The 26,331-nt window shown below is 32.9% G+C and overlaps 1 protein-coding gene across 1 annotated transcript; it reads right to left on the bottom strand.

The window, feature by feature from the left end:
• Positions 1–1,788: 1,788 nt before the first annotated feature.
• LOC140439968 (erythroid differentiation-related factor 1) lies at positions 1,789–26,292 on the bottom strand. The gene is made up of 8 exons (XM_072530180.1): positions 25,923–26,292; positions 25,021–25,538; positions 21,916–22,247; positions 19,642–20,103; positions 13,266–13,812; positions 9,222–9,859; positions 4,893–5,205; positions 1,789–2,272 (listed from the first exon to the last, which is right to left on the bottom strand). The coding sequence occupies exons 1-8, from the start codon at positions 26,123–26,125 to the stop codon at positions 1,860–1,862; spliced, it is 3,426 nt and encodes a 1,141-aa protein (XP_072386281.1). The 5' UTR covers positions 26,126–26,292; the 3' UTR covers positions 1,789–1,859.
• Positions 26,293–26,331: the final 39 nt, after the last annotated feature.

Genomic DNA, 26,331 nt, shown 5'->3' with positions numbered 1-26,331 from the left:
AGACGAGCCAAATCTTTTGGTGTAATAACTCTAAACCAGTTTTGAATAATGGCTTCTATCAGTTCTCTCTTGTTGCTTGGGTTTCGGCGTGATACTAAGACTTTCAGCCTTGACCATAAATTTTCTATTGGATTTAGATCGAGACTATTTCCGGGCCAAGGCAGAACAGTAACATCATGGTTTCTCAACCATTCCGTGGAAGTCTTAGCCGTATGAAAAGGCGCTCCATTCTGCTGGAAGATGCATTGTTGGGCATCCCCTTCGAACAAATCTCTGATAATCGGCAGCAGTTTGGCTTGCAGTATCTCTTCCTGATATTTTTTTGCATTTATATTGTCCTCTATTACTGCTAAACGTCCAACTCCATTAGTGGTCATGCAAGCCCATACCATGACACGCACAGGATGCTTCATAGTGACCGTAGTACACTGGGGCAAAAAGTCTTCTCCCGGTCGGCGGCGAACAAACTTCAGTCCGTCACTCCCAAAGATCGAGATTTTGGTTTCATCACTCCAAATTACTTTACTCCATTGTTCTTCTGTCCACCCTCTGTGTGCCAAAAGCCCAATCAATGCATTTTTGCCTCTGTTTTTTGTTCAGGAACGGCTTCTTTCTAAGAATTCGTGCTTGCAATCCATTTTCACACAACTTTCTTCTGATAGTGCGGTCCGATATTTGTAATCCAGTTGATTTGACAATACCGTTAATATCTTTTGCGGATCTGTGACGATCTTCTAAAGAAAGTCGGCATATTCTATGCACATCGTAGTGACTAACTTTGGGTTTTCTACCAGATATTTTTGCAATTTGCAAACTTTCATTACACCTGATTTTGTGGCGCCACCACCCAATTTGTTTGCTATTTCTTGATAAGTGTAACCTTCTTCTCGAAGGATAATTGCTTTGGCTCTCTTTCTAGGCGACCAGTCAACACGTTTTGGGTTTCTGGTTGCCATTTTCGTTGAATCGACGCTGATGAATTCCTCTCCGACAATTAAACAATATCACCTTAGTAACAACTACCTGATGTCACTAATAAACACTGGAAGCCGCACGAAACTGTACTAAAGGCCACCTAATAGCTTCCAGTTGGGTTGTTGACTGACTAGCAAAACTCTGACGCAATACAGTTTTGCCAATGTTGTCATTCACAAATCTCGGATTTTCGGCGTTTCGCTTGAATATGGTTCCATATTTTATTAAATAATGATGTTAATAAAAAAAGAGTGAGAAATACATAAAATATTATGCAGGAATATAAAACAATAAATAAAATAAAAATGTAATTGTAATGGTAAACTATATAAATCATGATCATGAGACGAGTCTTGCTAAAAAAACGATAATTTTTGTAAAGTTTCCAGAATTTTGGCCACTAGTGTATCTATATTTGGAGGGCATCGAACCTGTTCATTGTACCGACGTTCATGGTCCAAACCTCTATTCTACACAAGATAGAATACATGTATCATTCGATAAATCTGAGCCTGGTTATTATTCTGTAGTCGCTTAGCAAGGTCTTTATCCTGAAGGTAATCTTGCTATTTCTACCCTTGTCCTTATTTCTATTGACCTATGACTATGATCTAAGTTTTAGTCGTGTTAATTTTATATAAATTTAATAGAATCTGGATAGTTCGTTTAGTAGAAGTTGGAGGTCATTTACTCAATCTGCTAACACCGGTGTATCGTCAGCGAGCGTGTCATATATTGGATATTGGTTTAACATTTATTTTTATGCCTTCTTTTGCATATTCTAGTGATTGTTGAAAGATTAAAACTCATAAAAACTTTAAAACTTGTATTTATCACAGTGATAATGAAAAACTCTTTAATAAGTAACACTTTAAAAACGGTATTTACACATTCGATTTATTATTATATATTTCACACTCACTCTTAATACTTAATAAAACTTTTGCTAATTCTCTTAGAAGATCGGAATAGCTTAAATTATCTTTCAAATCAAATGTAAGTTTATAACATTTCTTATACAGTTCCGACATTTTTTCGCAGTCTTTGTTGGGAGGTGGTTTCGTAAGGCAATATTTCACTAAAAGTTTCAAAACGTGCTGCAAACGTGTAGCTACAAGCTTCAACAATGAATAACAAGATTTAAAATTGTTTTCTCTAGTATCAGTCTTTTCTTCTTCTTTTACTTCTTGAATTTCTACTTTCTTATTCATGATCAGATCTATCATTTCTTCCAACTCCAGTACTATTTCCAGACAATGTTGAAGATGTTTGATTTTGGTGTGTAAAGCACTTGTTGCTAAAATATAAAAAATGTAAGTTATTAAAATTAAAATTACCATTTTATATATATATATATATATATATATATATATATATATATATATATACACATATGTCCAAAAGTTTGGAATATTGGAATATTTTATCTTTTTATTGATTGTTATATATAAAATCTTCTGAATAGTTAAACAATATTTTATTTTAATTTTCCACAATACTAAATAAATCTCAAAATCAGATAAATGATATGCAAAAAAATTATTTATTCTCTTGGAGTGAAAAACTTACAATGTACAACTTACATTCAAAAATAAATTAGTATAGAAAAAAATAATTTTTAATAAAACTAATAAATAGTATTTCCTCCATTGGCCTGTATGCATGTTTGTAGGCGATTTGGCATGCTGCTGATCAACTGGTCGAGCTGGGCTTGCGGAATTCTCTCCCATTCTTCACGATCAATATCTTTTACTTCTCAAAGTGTAATAGGGGGATTGTTTCGCTGCTTAATGCGTGTTTTGAGAATGTCCCAAGCATGTTCAATAACGTTCATGTCGGGGGAATTCGAAGGCCACTGTAATGTAGATATTCCTTCTTCTTTGAGAAAATTTTGTACTGGTGCTGTTCGATGAGGAGGTGCGTTGTCATGCATAAACGCAAATTCATCACGTACTGCCCCTCGGAATAGACGTACGACAGGATTTAAAACTTCCTAGATGTACACAGCACCAGTAGCTCTTCTCTCCAGAACTAGCAGTGGCGCCCGTGTACCACTCATAATACCACCCTAAACCATAATACTGCCACCTTGAAATGGGACACGCAATTGGGCTGTTTCTAGTCGGGCTTGTCGTCCTGGGGCCCTCTAAACTAGTGTTCTTCGCGAATCAGATACCAAGCCAATTTTTGACTGGTCAAAGAACATCCCATTATTCCATTTAGGACCATGATGCACCATTTCTCTGGCCCATTGCAACCTTACTATTTTGTGTTGGTAGGTTAGTTTAGGAACACGTAGCGGTCTTCTACGATACAAATTTGCCGCATTTAGTCTGCGTGTTGTTGTTTGCCGTAAAATATTCAGTCCTTGAAGCCTAGAAATTTCTCTGGATATACCACTTGTAGATTCCAGACGATTTCTACGAGCTATTAATGTTATTTGCCAGTCTTGTGCTGCTGTTGTACATCGACTTCTACCACTTCTGGGACGATCCTTGACGTCATTTGTATCTTGGATTTTTTTTTAATTTTCGATACAGCACTCTGAGTAACATCAACATAATTCGCGATATAACTTTGACTAAAGCTCTATTGTAACAAAGCAATTACTATAGATCTGTCAAAATGAGATATCACGTTTCTAGTCATTTTTAAATGGTTCAATTTAAATTTAAACAAAGACTGAAATAATGTATAAATACGCTAATCAGTTGAATGTGACCAAAATCATACAAAAACGATTCAAATTTTTTATCATTTTCATTTAAAAACGCTCTAGAATAAAAATTAACAACAGTTTTAAAACCACCATAGGCGTAGATATATTATTTGTACGTATTCCAAACTTTTGGACATGTGTGTATATATATATATATATATATATATATATATATATATATATATATATATAAAAGAAATACTGGATATTATTGACTGTCGATATAAACAAACAACACAGTTTCTGACTGCAGCCCTAATAAACTGTGTTGTTTGTATATATATATATATATATATATATATATATATATATATATATATATATATATATATATATATATATATACGAGTATTATAATGTATTTGTGAAAATAATAAAAAAAGTCGATTTTTACTCGAAAGGGGACTTCTTTTAACAATATATATGTCTGTTGTTGTCTAAAAAACTGGTAGTACTAGGGCAAATAATAAATATTCAAATTTAGAACCGTCCATATACGATCATTTATGAAATAAAAAAAGGCCAATAGTACTGTAACCTTCAGAAGCAAGTTATTTAAAAAATTACTAAATGGAGATAACAAAATAATAAATGAAAACATATAAGGTGAGTAATAACAGAGTGTTGGACAAGATAATATTGCACCGAACTTGCTTATTTCGACGTAGCCCATATAACGGTTGCATCTCGAGACGATGATGATCTGTGTTCGAGAACCTTCCGGTTTTATCGACCGGGATGGAATCGAAGCGCTAATGCAAATAAATAAAGGTGGACTATTCCAGAATATTCTAGTACATAATAACTTGTATATATAAGTAGAGCTGATATTAGCTGTCAGTTGATAAGATATAATCGTGCTGTAAACTTATGAATAAATATATTTATATAAATTAGAACCGCCCGTTTTATTTAAAAACGCTACAATATGATCATGAAAGAAACGAGAAAATCTGACAGATAAGATTGAGAGTACCTACAGGTGAAAGGAGAAACAAAAATAATGAAGATAAAAAATGGGGTACAGGAAGTGAAAAATAAGAAAGCATGGTAAAAACTGTAAAATAAACCAACACAAAGACAATCTAATGGTTCAATTCCCCATCTGAAACGTTTTACAAGTGAAAATAGCTAAAACTTCCACAATTTTTTTTGCTATCGATTGATTTCATCACCTACATTGATAAATAATACTTACTTTCTGTCAAATATTCAGACAGAGCGAACCTTTGCATTTGTGAAGTAAAATAATTTATAGCATCCGAACTTTGGAAATACATTTTAGAAGCCTTCTCGTAATTAATTTTAGCAAGCTGAATTATATTTTTTCTATTACTGGAATCGTTTGGAGTAGACCAAATATGGCTATGATAAAGAGATCCTATTCTATAATGGATGATGGCAGCACGATAGATATACAGCGGATATTTTGGATTCTTTTCATCAAAATCGCAATACTGAAGTGCTTTTTGAAGCGTTTCGATAACTTCCTTTTCAGCTTCAGTCTTACTCTAAAAAATAAAAATATATGATGTAAAAAATTTAGTAATTTATTTTATTGAGTAGTAAACACAAAAAGTGGTGATCATTCACATACATAATATAATTGAGTAAACGTTTTTCTAGAAATTCCAAAAACCCCACACTGAAATAATTCTTTCATTTTTGATGGTTTTATTTATTTAGCGTGGAGCACAATAAATAATAAGGAAAATATACAATAGTATATTTAGTATAAATACCTATTCATACAGACTTAAAAACAAACTTAACATATATAGATATTAGACATTGATGTTGGGACTGCCTATCCAGTTTATTGCTTCTGGTGCTGCTTCAAGGACCTCCGCAGTCACAAGCTGAAGGCGGAGCATTGTCCTACTTCTCTAAGATGTCAGCACATCTTCCGCATCCAGACCCGATTCTATTCAGTGTCACCCATGTGTTGAGATTCAAATCAAAACCTGGGACCAGCTGATCAGAATGAAGTACTCTATGAATATGTGGTTATGTGCTCTCTTCCATCTATTCTTCCAATAGACTTTCATCTCAAAATTGGCCGCTAACAGGGACCAGGATTTTAATAGAGCTGGGTTTCTAGATTTTAGCCTGGTCCTTCCAAATCGGGAATACGGATATCAGGTGGGGCTATTCCCAAATTGATGCGAAGCCATTGGAGTGGAGAGCATCGGTTACCACACGCATAGTGCTGTTAAGTCGAGTGTCGACATACCGTGTGTATGGTTTCGTTTATCCAGACAGGAGCACAATACTCCTCGGCAGAATACACCAATCTGAGAGCTGAACTTCAGAGACTTTTTCAAGGTGTTGCTTAGTGGAAAGTGTACTATCTAGTGTAACTCGTAAGATATTTAGGAAACTATGTAAGTATTTTGTCTTGGAACATAAGGCTTAATTTCAACATTTTATTGTTGCACCAACAAGCAACTAGTTTTGCTAGAACTATGATATTAGGGGGAAACATTCCCCTAAAACTTGTAGATAGGTCGTTAAGGTCTGCTCTGTGGTTTCTATAAATTTATGCCTAGTCGCAAGTGCTTTATCATCGGCGTAACAAAAATGTTGATTGACTACAGATTAACAAGAAGTGGTGGGAATACTGAGCCTTGGGAAGTCCATTGTTACGTTTTCTTTTCTTGCCCATTTTGTCTTCCATAACGACTTAAAATCTTTTGTCAGATAGCATTTGCTCGATTAATCGAGCAGTTATTTTGCAAGGAATGACTTGAAATAACTTATATTGTAGTCCTTCTCTCCAGACTGTGTAATAAGTTACTGTCAGGTCTATAAACGACACTGATGTTTTGAGGCAATTCTGAAAGCAGGCTTCAGAAGCTGATTGATCGTTCTGCAGGGACCTTTTCCAGGATTCTGTCAGAGATTCTGTTAAAAATAAGTTTCTCCAAAAGTTTATAGGCACAGTTCAATAATGATACGGGTCGGAAGCTTTCTGGTTTGCCATCATTTTGGCTTTTTTAAAAGTCTTGGACAGAGTACTGGTAAGCAGAACAGCTTACGTACCCACTCGTTTGCTTTGGGTTCCATTTTAATTAAAAATTTATTGTGCAGTCCATCAAATCTGGGGGCTTTGCCTGGTTTTAAATCCCCGATTTCCGCTTCAATCTCTTCTGTTTTAAAATCCCGAGAGATATTTTTGGTGGCACTTAATGTGTTCTGTTACGTTTTAAAAATTCAACCATCTAATAAAAATATAAAAATATTATTTCTGTAAATAAGATTGCTCTATTCTCCCATAGTATGCAAAAGTCAGAAACCTTGTTGTAGAAAACAGATTGTTGTGCCAATTTCTCCCATATCTCCATGTTTTTCGAAGTAATTAGCTGTGGTATGCTGTTGGCATATTCGAGTGTTTCGAGGACATTTTCTTTGCTCTAAAAGACTTCCACTCACCTTTTTAGGTTACTGGTTTTGTATATTTATCTTATTGTCTAGTATAGGTACTTTGAATGTGGGTATATTTGTTAAATTGTCTAGTGTAGACTTAGAACTACTTGAACTACTTGGTGTAGTTGTCTGACATACAGAGTGATTCAATTCTATATTTATATCACCGATATCTACGAAACCATTCCACATGTAGACTGGAATGATTCCTGAAGCCACCCTGAAGGAATACAACATCAAGTATGTGTAATACATCTTCTTATGCACTGCAATAAGTGTATTGTTGATCTCAGAGCATATTTTTGTGTAATAGTGGTCTCTGATGCTTGTTTTTTTTATTGCAATTTGTAGGGCTTAAACCATGTAATCGATAGGGGTAGCCAGTATGTATTGCTAATAAATAGGTACTATGTGGGTAGAAGGGTATCATATATATTGGTATCTGTACCCCCTTAAAACCTTTCTCGACATAGCTTAGTACATGATCATATTTGTTTTTATTTTTGCTTATGTATAGTTGCTATAGAAATTGAATTATTCCTCTTACGTAGTTTTGAGATAGTTAGGTTAACTTATTAGTTTTAGATTTAACGTAGTATAGCGTTTACGCCTGAGCTCACGCGATTGATTTTATAACTCCAGATTAATTTTGAGGACTAGAAGCCCAATTTGCTTCTGCGCATCTAGTTACTGTGTAGATTATCCTAGTGTTTGTGAAGTAATACTACATTTGTTCAGTTTATTTTATTATTAATTATTTCATATTTGTTCACGAGATAAATTTATTTTTCCTTTACTTATTAATATATAATTTATGAGTGAGGTGTCGTTTCACTTTCCTTGTTTCATATACCACTGATTAGTACTGCAACAATTTGATAAGTTTAAAGTTATAGTCTACTTTAGCCGTGGGCCGTGGGGCAAACCTCCTGACGCCCAGTTAACATCCAGTCAATTTAAAAGGGAAGTCTCAACGAATCCTCACATCTCCGCTTGAGCATACAGGCTATGCCTTTGTTATCTTCCGACATCCGGTGTAACAACGTAGCGTCCGCGCATTAGCGGCGAGTTGTTGCAGTTCAATTAACGTAACTTGCTAATGTTTTGATTCCTGGTAGGTTTACAAAAAAGTTTAAAATGAAAGTTATTTTGAATAAATCAAGTATATTATAAATTTACCAGTTGTCATTACCCCGAAATAACGTAAAGGTAAGTCATTGTCTAGGACGGGAAAGATTTTTGTTTTGGTTTAGAGCAGTGGCTATACCGCTCTGAGGAGACCTAAAGAGGTCGAAATACGTATAAGCGGCTTGTCGCTGCCCTATATCGAAACAAAAATCTAATACCGTCATTATGTTTTATTACTTTACTCCGTTTGGAGTACCAGAAACTGAATTCACTACGAATTTTGACTATGATGAACGGCATGTGGAATGCAATTTTAGATTCCCTTGCCGAGTAATTTATCAAGCTGTTTGCTTTGCAAGTTTTAGAAGGCACAGTGATAAAAATTTGAATTCGGTTTCGCCAGGTAGAAATCGTTTGATTTCTCTTTTTGCTTTTAGATGGCGTAGTTATGTCCGTATATAGTTATTTTGATAACTATTGTCTAGGACGGGAAAGATTTTTGTTTTGGTTCAGAGCAGTGGCTATACCGCTCTGAGGAGACCTAAAGAGGTCGAAACTTGTCGAAACTTGTCGCTGCCCTGTATCGAAACAAAAATCTAATACCGTCATTATGTTTTATTACTTTACTCCGTTTGGAGTACCAGAAACTGAATTCACTACGAATTTTGACCATGATGAACGGCATGTGGAATGCAATTTTTAGATTCCCTTGCCGAGTAATTTATCAAGCTGTTTCCTTTGCAAGTTTTAGAAGGCACAGTGGTAAAAATTTGAATTCGGTTTCGCCAGGTAGAAATCGTTTGATTTCTCTTTTTGTAAAGGTAAGTATTTTTTTAAACAGTACACCTTGTATATTTTGTCAATTATTCATAATCTATTATATTATAAGTATGACTGAAAAAATATATCATTACAGAAAATTTCATTGCAAACAATATCCATAGACTAAACAAACTTTTTAATTTCAACTTACCAGTTGTATCGACGGATTTTCGTGCATAATCCAACCCATATTAAACAAGGCGGTAGAAAGCTCCCATTTAACGGCATCCCAAATTCCGGGACAATTCTCTCTTTCGCCTAAAACTTGCAAGGCCTTCTTATAATTAATGATAGCTTTATTATAATGAATCTTTTCCTGTTGGGTAATCTCGCCCCGATCAACAGGCGTGTTCGCGTGTGCTAAAAGTCTGTACAAATGTCCAATATTGGTGTACAGCAAGGCAACATTGGCGGTATCTTTAACTCTTTCGAATAACTCCAAACCACGTGCTAAATAATTATCAGCCTTTTTACAAGTTTGGACGATATCGTTCATATTTTTCTCTACTTTGGCTCGGTTAAGGTAATATGATCCAATTTCGTTTAAACTATTCGCTAATCGTCGCAATATATTATCGCTTTCGGAAAGTTTTAATGCTGTCTCGTAGCATTCGATGCTTTTCAATAGCATTTGTTCGATGGTTCGGATGTCAAATAAGAACACGCAACGCATTTCACTATTGCCGATGCTAATATTGTAAAATTGTTCGTCTTGCTCGAGTTGCTCCATCATTTTGAAGTCTTCATGTTGGTTGTTGTGTAGTTGCTCGTTGTAAATTTCACATTTACCTGGAAATATACACGAATATTTATTTATTCATAATTAAAACCATAGGAGCATTAGTCAGTTAATAACAGAAAATGAGACACATTTTGACGGTAACCTTTTGATCATCTTAAAACGAATAAGAGGTAAAATATGCTTGCGTTTAATACAGGCGATATTTTAGGTAGTTTTTGAACTGATATTATTGAGAGCTTGTTGTATTGATATAGATGACCTGCACAATAGTGATGATGATTGGGAATTATATATAGAAGTTTCTGTTTGATAGATTAGGGTATTACCCCCCCCCCCCCCTCAGTCATTTGGTGATAATTTTTGTCTGCTCTGTGGTCAACTGTCAGGTCTCACATAGTACTTAAATGTCCCACGGATATAATCAGTATTCATTTCAACACTCTCAATGTCCAACCTCGAGCCAAATCAACATCGGCGATCAAAACTTAAAAGTTCAACGACTAGGATATTTTCCACAACAAATGCAAATCGGACCACATCCATCACAGCAACAGTATCACAAATTCAGCAAAATTTCGTTCCAAGCCAGCCAAACCAGTGAATGTAGTTACTTCAACCTCAATACCAGTATTTAGTCCAAAGTACATTACCGCCATATCCCCCACCGAACACATCTAAAACAATGACGAAGAATATCAAATAGTCCAAAATAAAAAACGTGCAAGAAATAGTCCGCAATATTTCAAACTTAAACAAATCAAAATAGATACCTACTGGCTGAACACGTCAACAGCAAATAAATTTAATGTATTAATTAATGAAGAAGCACAAACTGAAGAGGCAAAAAAACATGAAGAGAAACCCCCACCGATATTTATTGCCAGTGTTAAAAACTAGGGCTGCCACACCCGTTTTTTTTGTAGTATGTCGACTTTCTTTAAATAAGTTTTTTGTACACAGCCTCACCCAAGAATTCCATATCTAATTCTAGACTCAACTAGTGCATAATACAATATTTTTAAATATTTTAAATCTATTTTAAATTTGAGAAATTTAAACTTTGGAACTAAAGCTCTCAAACACTTTGTTATTTCATCTATCTGGACATCCCATCTTAAATTAGAGTTGATTTTTATTCCAAGATATTTTATAGTGTTACTTGATATTATAATTATATCTTGCTTCGTGTTATTAATTGTTATAGAAGTATAAGAAGGTAATGTCACTTTGTAACTGCAAAACGGAACAAAAACGATTTTTCATAATTAATTGTTAAACCTTTATAATTAAACCATTTTATTAGTTTGAGCATACCTAGTTTAATTTTATTCTTTAAATGTTCCCAATTGTCTGCGCTACATAAAATTGCACTGCCATCGGCAAAACTTACTATCTTCCTCTCAGTATTGAGATTATATAGATCGTTGACATGGATACTGAATAGTAGTGGTCCTAATACTGTACCTTGGGGCACACCGCATATTAAGTGAAGTTTATTGCTGTTAATATTATTTATCCTAACAATTTGTTGTCTGTTGTCCAAGTAAGACTTGGACCACAGTAAATTATGAGCAGTGCCGCGTATTCCACTATTTTCTAGTGCTTCTAGTAGTTTTGGATGGCTTACAGTATCGAATGCTTTTGCCAGGTCTAGAAACACACAAGCAGTAGGTTGGCTATAAAAATTCGATTATATAATTCATTGGTGAGTTCTACTATTGCGCCATTTGTCGATAAACCTTCACTGAATCCAAACTGCGAAGACGATAATATGTTGTGTTTTTCAAAGAAAGATGTTAATCTGATTTTAAGACATTTTTCAAATATTTTTGTTAAAGTGGTAATTAGTGAGATTGGTCTGTAGTTTGACAAACTTAGTTTATCTCCTGTCTTGTATATAGGGATTACAACTGTTTCCTTAAATTTGTCTGGACATTGACCAGTTTTAAATATTAAATTTATTAGTTCCACCAACGGTTTGATAATTTGTTTATCTATAATTTTTATTGTTTCTGCTCTAATGATTTCAATACCGGGTGATTTTTTCTTCTTATGTGTTTTAATAATTCGCTCAATTTCACTTTCAGAGACCGATCTTAAATACATAGAATGCATAACGCTGTTGTATTGTGGGAAATACAATGTCGGTGGTGTTATATTCTTGTCATAAGTTTCTTCAATTTCTGTAAAATAACGGGCAAACGAATTGGGACATAGTTTCACCATCTGTTACAGTAGTTCCTTCTTATGTAACTATTTCTATATTTCTTTCGGTTTCTTTACCTGTCAAGTGTTTAACAATATTCCACAGGTTTTTGAAAACATTCTTGTTTTTCTCAATTTCTTATTTCATTTCTAAATGAATATATCTACAACGTTCTCTAAATAACGAATATGCTACAAAAAGATACAAAAAAGACCCGCTACAAGAAGATACAAAAAAGACCCTACCACCGTTTTTGTGGACTTAAAAAAGCAAGAAAATAATAAAGACATTTATAAGATGGAATATTTATTCAATGCAAAAATTGATGTCGAAGCTTCAAGACTAAAAAGAGAATCATTTTGCGTGTCTACGAGGAAACAAGTCCTCGTAGACACTTTGTCTCAGGACCAGCAACCTCCAGTGGAGTATTACATTGCCATGTTATCAATTCCAATTATAACTTAAACATCATAAAACATTTAACAGGTTTTTACCCGAGTATTTAGTGGCTCAAAACATGTACATTTAGTAAGTATTACCCACATGTTGTATTAACCTTGGTCAAAATTTTAAATTTCATATTTTCCTTATTTAAAGTGGTTACATACTTTTAGGATACACTGATGATGGAATATTAATTCCGAAAACGTTCTGTGATGTAGCCCGATAGGGTGTTTTAATTATATACCTTTTATAAATGGTTTTTAAATAAATTTTTTGATACATGGTATACAGCCAGCTACAGGAACTTAGTTTCCTTGTGGAAAACGAGAATTAGTACAATGTACTAGATGCCAAAGATATGGTTACACAAAAAATTTCTGGTATCATCAATACAGGTGTGTAAAATGTGCTCTAAATCACTCAACAGCTGACTGCCTAGGAAAATTCGAACAGCTACCAGTGGCTACAACAATATAGGTGCAGCACAAAGACCTACATATGCTCAAACGGTAAATACCAACCAACAAGAGATTTCAACGGTCGCTCAGACAAATGACATACATGAGTTAACGAATATGAAGAAAGGGCTTATGAAACAAATGAGCATTATGCTAAACTTACAACATTCCATTTAAAAATGAACTAATGAATAATACACTAAATTTTGCACTATGGAATGGTAATGGCTTGACACAACACAAACATGAGTTGTATGCATTTATAATTAATCATAAACTAGACATAATCTTCTTCCACATGGAATGTGGCATATTACAATATCTGATAATAAGTTAAATACCTACCCCAATTTTGTATCATCATTATGCAACAATCTCCTGCTCGACCCAATAAACAATTTTCTCTTAGAGCATTAGAAGCATACTGCAACTTATTCATTACCAACTGGCACCTAGCAAGCAGTCCAATATATTTCAAACTTAGTCCATAATTGCCTTGAACAAAATGGTGCTCGGACAGAATGGCGTAAATCAAAACGGCTTTTTCATAAAGTAGGGTTTTCAAATGGTCCTTCCACGATATATTACGGTTTTCTTTTTCTTGCCACGTAGGTAAAGGTTGAGCTTCGTTCAAATTTTTTGGTAAGAGAGCATTCGTTAATTTGTCTTGATTCTTGTTTTCAGATTTCTTCTTTCGCTCCTTTTTCTTATTTTTCTTAGCGGAATCTGTTGAAGTTTTTGTCTCGTTTATTTTACCGTATGGCATTGGTATTGGCTCATATGGTTTCGCCATTTTCACTTCCTCCTCGTCCTTTTCCCCGGAACTTCTTTCTTCTTTGTTTTTAGAAAAGTATTTAATGCAATCAAGACCAGCGGCGACATGTTGAATAGCCTAGAAATACACAAATTTTTAAAAGCCAAAATCCGTTTTAGATTTTGGATTATTAACTTCTATCTCTACACTTAAGTGCATAGAGATTTACAGCACAATTTCGAATTTTAGTGTCATTTTGCAAAAATTATACGTGACATAACAATAAAATGTAATAACATGTAATATATGATGCATTTTACATATGCATCATATATTACATGTTATATATGTGCATTATCATCACTATTTCAAAACAAATCTTCAACTTATGATTATGTACGTAAACTGTAAACTTTCTATTTTAATGATATCTAGTTCAAATTTCCAAGGAAAGCAGTAATTTTTTCATAACTGTACTTAAACGAATCCATGTCATAACTTACGTGGTAACGTGCCTAAAAATTGGTATTGTGAAATAATTTTTGAACTTAGGTACAAAATAACTACATTACATGATTAACTATCCAAAAACCTTTATTTTAAGCAAATTTTAGTTATCCATAACGCCGTAATTTTTAAATTAACTGTACCTAAAGATAAAATTACAATTAAAAGCTGCAAACTAGGGATTTTGTTGATGTTACCGTAATAAGTTGGCATTTTGATAGTGAGAAATTAGTTCGGCTATCACTTAATAGATGAAAAAATAAGTTCACGCGTCATTTATTAGAAGACAGCAGTGATGTATTAAATAGCGACAGATGCGCGTTTGCCGAATTTAAGAAAAATCTGTAAAACATTGAAAACTAGTTTTGTGGTGGGTTTTATTGTCTATGGGTTATGCAGTAACCATGTTAATACGAATCACGTGGTTTTGTTTAGCAAAATGCCCCTCTCAGTTAATATTTTGGCTTCGTTTCGTTCGACTTTCAATGTTCAATCATGATTGTATAACGTCACAATGTCTTAAATATAAAAGTATACCATTGTTTTCCTTTTCACCCTGACGTTATATAATCGTGGTTGAAAGTCAAACTATGGTCAGCAATGTTTACTGCGGGATGATACTGGTTTTTACATAAACATAAAAACAATTCCAGTTTTATTAAATGTTTAACAAATTTAATTTTTATAGGCAAAACAATATTATGTAATGATCGAATAAAATTTGTCGATTAATTATTTCCGTAAGTGAAAAAGATTATTGATATTTACTCGAGGCATAATTAGAAATAAGATAAAAATCTAAAATTTTCTGAGGAAAACACTTCCCTTGTTGACATTCGATATGAAAAAAATTGTTATTGTAGTGACGCTGTTTTTCAACTGACTAACATATTTTAGATTTCTTATAAACACTGTTTTTATACATAAATAGTGCAATTACCATAATCCCTTTTTTGATCAGTTTTTCAAACAATTGCAAAATTCTTTATCAGTTTGGAATAAATATTTTTGGGCAGGTACATAATTCAGAATTGTCGCCCGAAATGTGAGTTATAAAATATTTCCAAATGAATGCACGTTTTGTGTATATGTAATGTATGTATATGTAATATGTTTACTTAAAAAAACCCTAATCAGCACATCCAGCTGAGTGCTGAATAAGTGTAAGGCAATTAAATTTTACGACTTTCGTCTGGGAATGTAGTATCATCTTTCATATTAATAATATTAGAATTGCAGAGATTAGATACAGTTAGTCGAATTTATACCTACCACCAAAGTAAACTGTATTAAAATAAAACCACACTTGTGTAATTTAATACAAAAGTAAGTTTTTGTACTTAAAATTTAATTTTGTATTATTTCGAACCCAGAAAACGAAGAACGTATTATTTCTACGAAAACGCAGAACAGTAGTTCGTAGTGCATTTACGAAAATTGCTATTGTTTTGGACAGTTTGTTAGCTGAACCGGTAGACACGCGCCTTGGCAGAAAATTAGCGTACAGTGGGAACTTGGGAACTCTTAGAGTTCCCAGGTTCAGGGGAAAGAATACAATGAGTTTTGTGAAGTGGAGAGTGCGGTACTTAAAAGTATATTCGAAGAAGCTTCCGAAGAAGAGTTAATCAGTGAGATAGAGGCAAAGGATAAATACAGTGCAAGGTACTTTAAACTTAAGTACAAATATGATGGCAGAACAGGTTCAGTAAGTTCAAAGTCATCAAGTGTAAAGGTAAGCGCAAATTTAAATTAACTCCAATCGAGTTCAAAAATTATTCAGAGATTGCAGTCTAGGTTTGGCAGCGAGGATCTCCAGATTGGAAGTTTACATTAGAGAGCTCTTAAAGTTAATTTTAAGTCGAGTTTCTAGTAGTCCTTGTAATATTTCTGCTCTTTATGATAATTATGATCGATAGTCAACTTCGTTCACTTGGGACCTTAGACAAAACTGCTGACAAGTTTGCGGCGATATTGTATCCTCTTATTGAGTCATGTTTGCCAGAAGATATGGTTCGACTATGGCATATGGCATCTTATGTTTTCGTGTCCATGGAAAATATCGGAAAAATTGCACAAGTTACAACTTTAGAAACAAGATTGAGTGGGCTAATGAACATTTTACAGAGTGAAGTTCAAACGAACAAAAAATTGATTTAGCAACAAAAGGTTTTCCTTTGCCGGCTGAAAATAAATTCAATAGCCTTGTTGCCAAGAAAAATGTAAAGTAAAAAGAACTGATCAGCCCTTAGCGCCCACGGTTCGGTTAATAAATTATGAGGTTTACAGGTGTATATTTTTATTATTATAAGTAATTTTTTGTACTTGAAATTTAATTAACTTAATTAGGAAACAAGACTGATATGCACTATTTAAAATCTTTATAAAATTAAAAAAAAACAACACAACAAAATCAAAGCAGCAATTTAACTTCAAAGGTAAATGAAGAACAACACAACACGATACAAAAATTAAAAAATATCGAATGATCAATCCAAAAATTAGAATTTGTGAAACTTCAAATTTACATTGAACAAGAGCCGACTGAGAGCGAACTATACCGATTCTACCGATCGTATATTATATTTTAAGTTCGAGTACTTGGCCTCGTTGGCAACAATGTCGCTGTTCAGAGAATTAAATTTTGAGAAAATCAAAATATTAAAATATGATGCACGTGCTGCCATCTATTCAAAAAATTGTTACACGTTAGTTTATTTGAATGCCACTCATTTTAACTGCGGCGTGTACATACACCCTGAAACATCATAGTTTTTAAATATCAAAGATGTAATAATTCAAAGTTAATCAAACTACATTTAAAGGGCTTTTACCCACACATTTAGTGGCTTCAAACATGTACATCAAGATAGCACTGATGGTGGAATAGTTGTTCCGAAAACTTTCTGTGATATAGTCCAATAGGGTTTTCTATTAACCCTTAAAAGACTATGGTTGCCATATGGCAACCATTGAAAGCAGTGATCTAAATCATTTTTTCAGTAGGTTTCTCTATTAAAAATATGATGGCACATGCTGTTGTGAATAGTAAAATAAGTATATTTTAACGTAGTACTGAAAGTTCAGTCTCAGGTTAGTGCTTGTTTGATTAACATCGTTGTGTATATATCCAATTTTTGTTGGTGCAAAAAAATGGACATCAGATTTGTGTAAGTAACTTTTTAATACCTAATATAAATTATTTTTTGTTTAATATACGATTTTATTTATAAGAATAGACTAGATTTTAATCATGTTGCATTAGTTCGTTATTTTCTTTTAGTGTGTAAATATTTTAGGGCGGGAAAAACTGAAATTGCCATATGGCAACCAGAGTCTCTTTCAGTAACGATTATTAAATGTTTTTATTTTATTTTAAAAGAGGCTTTACTCTTGAAGAGGCGTTACAAATGGCGTACGCGGACGATTTAGATGTGGAGGGAATCTACATTGAACCACCAGACACAAATGAATTGACCGATGAAGATTCTGCCGATAAGGATAATGGTGTTATGGTAGATAATTTACCAGCAAGCCAGTTACGAGCTCCAGCCGAGCTTCAGGTTCGCAATTCGAACGAAAAGGATTTTGCAATGGAGAAAATAGACGCGACCAAGGTATATTTTGTATTTTTACGAAAAAGATAGGTGATAAAGTTTTATTTACTTTTAGGTCTTCTTCTTCTTCAAGTGCCATCTCCGCGGCGGAGGTCGGCAATCATCATAGCTATTCGAACTTTTTTTACTTTTAGGTAAACTGGGACAAAGAGGGAGATTTGGAAGCAGTAACTGCACGCCCTTTAAACTTTTCGAAAAGATTATTGATGAAGAATTAATCGAACTACTGGTTACAGAATCTACGAGGTATGCACATTTTAAAAATTTAGCAGATCCCCAAATTACGATCAACGAAATGAAATGTTTTATAATAATTTTGATCATAACTGGATATACGAATTACCTGGCAAAAAATACTACTGAGACATGGAATCTCACATGATAAATAAATGTGTTTCAAAAATGATGCGACGAGACAGATTTTTAACAATTTACGGCGGAATTGAAACGATAAAGGACAATCGTACCCCAAAAAACTGCCCTCTGAAAAATAAAACCCAGATGACAAAAGTGAATCGAGGTGAACATGACTCTGCTCTTGATAAAGAAAATGGAATACTTGTTGTTCGTTGGGCTGAGAATAATGTACTCACAGTTGCATCAACAAGTCACGGAATTTTGCCGCTACAGAAAGTAAAAAGGTTTTCCCGAAAAGAAAAGAAAAATATTTTAGTTCGTAGACCATATTATGTTATTATAAATACAATTTAGCAATGAGAGGGACAGATCTCATGGACGAAAATATAGCCAGTTATAGAATAAGTATAAGGGGTAAAAAATGGTGGTGGTGCATTTTTTCTTGGCTTATTGATGTATCAATAAAAAATGCGTGGATTATTTACACGCAGTCTGGCCACAACTGTACACAGCTACAATTTAGACGTAACATGGTAAAATTAGCCTGTAGTATGGTTAGAGATCCACCTAAAACTTTAGGTCGACCATCGTTAAGCTTATCATCCAGCACTAATAGTAGAGTTAGTGATGATATTAGATATGACAATCTTAGCCATTTTCTGGTATCTACTCCGGAAAATAAGAAAAAGAAATGTGCAAATAAAACGTCTATAATGAGAAAAGTCTATAATGAGAACGATGTGCTCTAAATGTAACGTTGGCTTATGCTCTTACCGTGCAATGTGCAATTTCACACTAAATAATTTATAGTTTTTATTGTTATTCATAGTTTTTATTGTTCATTATTTTCATAGTTTTAGTAATTTTTTATTTTTATTATAATATAGGTAGTAGGAAGGACTACGGTTGCCATATGGCAATCTTCTTTTTTTATAGAAAATACTTAAATTGTTTAATTTGTTTATTATAATTTTAATATTTGTTCAAAATAAAACATAAATCACGAACTCTTTTTCAGTTTTTTAATAAAAACAAAAGTCCGTCTTTTAAGGGTTAATATACCTTTTATAAAGGAAATTTTTTAAATATTTTTTTTTATTAAAGCGTGTTATATTGCGAGTGCATCGCCCTTTTGAGATGCAATAATTTAGATAGGGTTTCACGAAATTTGATATTTTAAAAGCGTTTTATGCTTTCGGGATAATTATCAACAAGTGGTTCTATGAACTTGACAACAAATATGACCATGCCAATTTTACAGAGAGGCATTTAAAAAATATGAAAGTTTATTTTAAATAGCTAAAATATATAATTACATAAGAGCATATGTTAAAAATAGTATTGTGAAGTAGTTCGATTTCTATGCACGTAACTGTAATTCGATTAATAGTTATCATAGTATTGTCACTATCTCATTGGATATCAATTATTGAGAATATTCTCATTAGTAAGAAAAATGAAAATGAAAACTACTTGAGTTCATATTTACCTGTTGACATCTTTCTTCTACGCCTCCAACAATAGGAGCAGGTGGTTTATAATAGTTTTTAAATTTCTCAAATCTATTATTCTCCAAAACCAAAACTTTCATAGTTTCTTCCTGACTGTTTTCATCATCTGACAAATCATCCTCATACAAGGTTTCATTATCGTCATCTGTGTCATTTTCGTCCAGACCATGACTTTCTGGATTAGTGTTAGCAGGTACATATAGGTCTGACAGCATATAAAGGGATGATGTGACTATTTCTGGATATTTCTCTTGGGGTAACAGTTTAATGCAGTTCTTTAAAAGGGTTCTTATTGTACCAGGTTGTGGCCGCTCTGACGAATGTTTCATATTTCTAGCTACACGGTATAGGAGCATGGCCACTGGAATCGTAAATGGATTCTGGCCTTTTTCGACGTCTTTTTCTGAACAGAGACTTGTTAAATCATACAGCTTGATCACCTATAAAAAAACTATTTATAAAATCCTGTACTAATTTTATATAAATGGATTGCTGGATGTCCACCTCTGCATCATTAATACAAAATAAAATAGTTATCAGATGGTTCTAAGTACAGTATCTGTTAGTTTGACGATCGCTTGTGAACCAATTAGACTACTTACAACATCTGATAAGCCTGGCTCACTCATTTGGTGACGTAAATCTACTAACGACATGATGAAATCCAGCATTACTGAAAACATTTAATTATCTGCGGTGCATTCGCACAGCAAGGCAGACTAGTCTATTCATTCAGGTCATTTGTAAGACTTTATATTGATATACTAAAAATGTAAGTTAAATTATGTATATTTTAATATTTGTAAACTTTTTTTTCTTAAACATAACTGATATTGAATGTCTTATGTCTTATCTTATCTGTTATCTAAAATCAACAGGTTTTACAGGGATAGTAACAATAAAAAAAATGGTAGATTGTCAAAGGAGGTAAATTATCTTAATTTATTTATGAAATGAGAAAAAGATTTGGTATATGGCAACTCATTTATCTCCAATAGAGCGATTAGCTCAAGCAACTGGTGTGAAAGTACAGTGAAGAGGGTAATTAAGGAAGATGAAAACAAACCATTAACTTTAAAATTTGGTTCACCCAAAAGAAGCACTTGAAAGCCCAGCTCCAAGTCATCGGTTAATTAATTTGATGAACACATAAGAAAAACCATTTATACATTTGCTCTCCACAAAAGATCTACCATGAACGCTGTTTACGAATCTGTTAGAAACGAAGGAATTATAACTGGTAAATTATGGGATTTTACAAAAATTGTGAAAAAGTTAGGATTTAGATAAGGGCCAAAAGAACAGAATTTCTAAAAAAAAACTCCAAAAATACAAATCTGAAAGTCACATATTTAACACAAACAATATAAGTAATTTTAAAGCATTTAACAATTTTTTGTAGATAGAAATATTGCACATAGTGATCAGACTTATATACATTGTTCCCACACAATTCCAAAAGGTTGGGATGATGGACGAACATGTGCTTAAAATCTCCCGTATCTAAAGAGCAACTGATTATTTTACACTGTGGCGATAAAAATGGATTTGTTGAAAATCCTGACAAAAACTGGTGATTATCATGACGACATAAAACACCAGAATTATGCGAAATGGTTAAAACAAAACATTCTTCCCAATTTAGCTCCAGTTAAGTTTTTGTGATAGACAACGGTTTGTATCATAATGTGACTGTTGAAAAATACCCTACATTAGCTTCGAAAAAAGACGTCATGAGAAAATGGTGGACGGAAAGAAATATACTTTTCAAAGAAAGTGAAACAAAACTGGAGCTGTACAATAAGATATTCTGTGCTGAACTTAAAACCCCTGTATATGCTGTAGACCAATTACTAGCAGAGTACAACCACTCCGTTTACGTTTAACACCAAATCATCCGGAACTTAACCCAATTGAAAAGATATGGGCCATTTAAATATTCAATTTTTTTAGAATTCATTTTTTTTTCAGGCATACGTGTTTCCAAAGATCATGAGGTGCACCAAGTCTACCAATCTTAAAATTTTGGATTTATTTTTTACTGCTGACATGACTTTGGCAATGTGTCTTATAATTATAGTAGTTTTGAAACGAGACAAAATGATGCAGAAATGCGAAGCTAATAAATAAATTAAAAATGCAAAAATTTTATTTGACATTAATAATACTCTTATTTTTATTATATAATAAATTATTTGTTAAAAAATAATTGCAACATGAATAAAAAGTAAAATCTCTTTTTTTTTTCTTACCTCTTCATCCTTTCCTTTAAACAGCCAATATGTATGACCAGATTTAGTAGCATTAGACTTTAAGAAACTGAGAATACTTTGTGCAACATCCCTTATTAATTTTGGTGAAAATTTAGAATTATCCATTCTAGGCAGATCTTCTGTTTTAACTAATTCATACTTTTGGACAATTCCATTCAAGTGGTAACACATTATTACCTCAGGTACGTTGGACATTAAGTTATCAAGCCAATAATCTATTCCTGTTAATACACTTATTGGTTTATTCATATCTCTAAGTCTGAGCGATATGCACGGATGAGTACCCCCACCGAAAATTGGCATGTCTGTTCCTGAAATTCAAAAGTATATATCAATAGTTTGCAGTTTTTGAGGCTTCATATATCTCCTCCAATGAGCAGTGAGAACATCATATTTGTTGAGGAGCTCAGGTCCGTCCTGACCTTCCTATTGTAGGGCGGATACGATAGACAAGCTAAAGACTGCTCACTAGGGAAGAAAGAACGAGTTGGAGATTGGATGTCATTGCTGAACAACTACCTCATAAAGTAATACTACATTACAGCTATCATATGACACCCTACCTATTATCTACCTCCTGCTATCCAAATCTATACCTGAGGAGATATAAAATTTCAGAGGAGAAAAGTGTGAGAACAAACGGACGCGTTTAGGTCAGGCGGCTATGCGTTATACCCTTCATCCTAATTAATATATTCACGAAATGGCTTCGTTTCAGACGCAAACTCAGCAATTGTCAGCAGAAAATTATCAACGCACCCAAACTGAACAGTTTATGTATAATTTAGCTATAGTCAGAAGCAGAGAACAATAAATGAACAACAACATTAAAAAAACAGATTAAAGCAAATGAAAGAATTGCTTCAGAATACAGGGTCATTGTTGCATTTCCGTTTTTACCTTCTCGCTTAGTACAACAAAATCGAAATGTCAGATGTATCCAATACAACATTAATATGCAATATTAAAAATTATGAAATTTTTGGAGGAACAATGATATATTTGCAAATTTTTTCCGCTTTCAGGCAACTTTCAGAGGGTATGTTCTCTTGTAATTTGTGTTCCAATTTTTGGTCTTAACTAACTTTTCAAAACTTTAAATGCGTTTTCTCAACAATTAACAGATTTGCAATTATGTCAGTGTTTCCACAAAAGTGGGATATGTCTCATTTCGAAACGCATTTCTTTTAACACTCAATATAAAGTTTAGGAGGTACAAAATATATTGTACTATACACCCACATTATAAAGCTAAAAGATGTAGTGCGATCATAATTAAAGAAAACATTCTGCATCACGAGGAACTGAAATATTAAATTGGGCACATACATTAAGTAAAGGTAAAACATTAAGTGTTAAATTCAAAATTCACAACATAAACATTCCGTCGGCACACTGCCAAGACAAGCTAACTCCACTTTTTTTTGTCGATTCTGGGTTAAGTACTCCTTTGTACTGAAAATTCTCACAAAATGTTCTGACAAAACCAGACAAGTCCAAACAGATTCTACATGTGGGAAACAGAAGAGGCTTAAAAAATTAACTCCTTTGTTTCAACCAAAAACAGATATGTGCAATTGTGTTCAAATAAAATAATATTTTAAAATATATAATATCATAAGAGAGAAAATTTTGCGGGCAATATTTTCGACTGGTATGAAAGTTTGTTGCCTGGCAATTTTCGCGAATTAAATTTTGACACTTAAATCAAGAGACGTCAGTCGAATGATTTTGTCAAAATTTCACTTGACGATGCCACTTCGTGGCGCTAGTTCCGTGACGCTCGCTCTTTCTAGAGAAAAAAAAAGTAATACAATGCCAGAATAGAAGCTTCACTTCAAGAGGATAGGGGAAATTAAGGTATGCTTGATACTTAAAAGGAATTGGTAAACAAGTTAGCATAATTATAGAATAGGTTTAAAAAAAAATTGCCAGATTGCCTTTGGCAAAATCATTTCAAAAACAAGGTAATAAAGTTAACAAGAAAAAGAAAATTGAACAAAAAGGAAAGGAAAAATACTTAACAGAATTTAGACAAAATTAAAACTTGTGTAAGTATGATTGGCCAACCTTGTAAAAATACTGACATAGAGTTAACCCTGTAAATGATAAAATATTTATAAAATACTTAATAAGCTTATAATGTCTATTGTCTCTAATTGGATTAGAACTAAAAAATATGAATGTTTTGTTTGGAATCAAACAATTAACCTTTTTGTCAGTACTAAGATTTTGGGAAAAACATAGTTTTGTGTACTATGGATTGAAATTGATTCGGATAAGCTACAACAACTTTAAATTGACCAATGAGAGGGCACAGAAAAGAAATTGAAGGAAAAAAAAGTAATTGGTATAATTTGAGGAGAACAGTAGAAAGAATAGAAAAGAGCTAGTATGTTTTTGGATACCAAAGAAATTGATGGGATGCAGTTATTATGTTTTGAAGTTTGAGAAAAAGTACAGTGTGGGATTTTTTTTTGTTTTATTGGTGAATTTCATCATAAATAATTTGCTATGTGATAATGAGTGTGATAACAAGATTCTGAAGAGAATTTTTCTGGCCAACATTTTGTTCTTGGGGATTGCTAGATTGTATTGGTCACAAGTAAAAAGTGAAAGAAAAATATTTTGGTTGACACGTTGGTATCTATGTTCTTCCGTTTAATTATTCCAACATTGCATTACAGTAGACACATTCCTACCAACCATATTAGCAACTTCCTGAAGAGCAATTCCAGCCTCTCCCCCTGTCAAATTTACTTAATTGATAAGGAGTATTGCATTAAGTGTCCACAAGTCATTAAAAAACAATGTTTTGAAGGTAGTATCTAAAACTCACAGTAAACATCGAACTTTTAAACATTAGCAATAAAAAACAGTGTTTTTTTTAATAAAAAGCAAAAGCTACTAAATTCCTTTTCAGATTGTTATGGAATTTGAATCATTTAATGACTATATGAATCCAGTTCATTATCAAAAAATTATTAAGACATATTCATATTTACTGAGTGTAACGTTTTTCAATGTCAGGCAGTATAGCAATCTTACTTATTATCATATCAATGAAATAAAATTATTTATTACCTAGTAGCATTTCTATATCCTCAAATGTCCACAAAACGTTTGTATTATACTTATGGGCAGAGGTAGGTGAATCAGGACATTCTGCAGAAGGTGAAGGTTCTGGTAATAAAGGATCTTTGACAGGCTGGCAAGTATTCGTTTCTAACAAATTACTACTTTCAGCTTTTTCTGTGGGAACCAAACTATGATATAAAAACTTTGAAACCAGACTTTTTTCTTTTAAAGCTTCTCTTCTTCTGCTATTGATGTAAATGTGCTTGTTCTCTTCATATGTTGCTCTGCTAATATTATCAACGAAAAACTTTCTCAGCCATTCCCATTCTGTTTCTGCTGTTCTTAAGAGATGTTTGTAAATGTCAAAATCATCTATCAGTAACGTATTTTCAATGCGGTGGACCATCATGCTTATATGACCTTTCTTATGGTACGGAATTTTCAGCAGCTTTTTAATATTTTCTGCATCAGATACTACATCGACCTCTCCAACACAATCCGGAAACATGTGTGCCATTTTGAAACTAAAAATTTTAATTAAATATTAATAAAATATAGTATTTTTACTCAATATATGTAGTTAAAACATAAAAAATTAACAGTTTATTTTATATATATATATATATATATATATATATATATATATATATATATATATATATATATATTAACAAAATAAATACACAAACATTCACAAAGCAGATGGACTGGGTTCTTCCTGGTTGACTATTACTACATTTAAGTATAAAAACTGTGCACACCAATTCAACTATATACAAAGTAGAAGAATAAAGTAAAATATTTAGAATAAACTATTTTGATGGTTTGATAAACAGTTAAATTTCTAGAAAAAATAACTACTGTAAATTTGATCATAGGCCTAGTAAAACTAATAACAAATTATTTACCTTGAAAATCCTTTTGGATGAGTAAGAACATGCTGAAGACCATATGAATCTGCAGAGCTGCTAAGCCAATTTGAAGGTGGTAAATTTAAATCCGTATTGCACTGTAACTTTGTAAATGGTGCTAGTTTTGGCAAAGAATACTTTACAACAGCAGTAGATTTAATTTCTTCATTTTCTGTTGATTCCATTATGTTTCCTTCCATTCTTAGATATCGAAGAATAGTACAAGAGTTTATAACCACCAAAGTATAATAAATGTTAATATTTGATATTTTCAAAAATGTATTATGATTTATGGAGTCTGTCTATAAATTTTAAATGTGAGACTTGTACTTGTGACTTGTGAGTGAGAGGGATGATGTTCAAGACAACAGACAACTATTTAACGAATGGAAATGGAAGTTACTAC

This window comes from Diabrotica undecimpunctata, chromosome 4 (assembly GCF_040954645.1).
Source record: "Diabrotica undecimpunctata isolate CICGRU chromosome 4, icDiaUnde3, whole genome shotgun sequence".
NCBI classification, from domain to species: Eukaryota; Metazoa; Arthropoda; class Insecta; order Coleoptera; family Chrysomelidae; genus Diabrotica; species Diabrotica undecimpunctata.
Note: the sequence above shows the minus strand (reverse complement) of the source record. Positions and strands in the feature narration are given on the sequence as shown.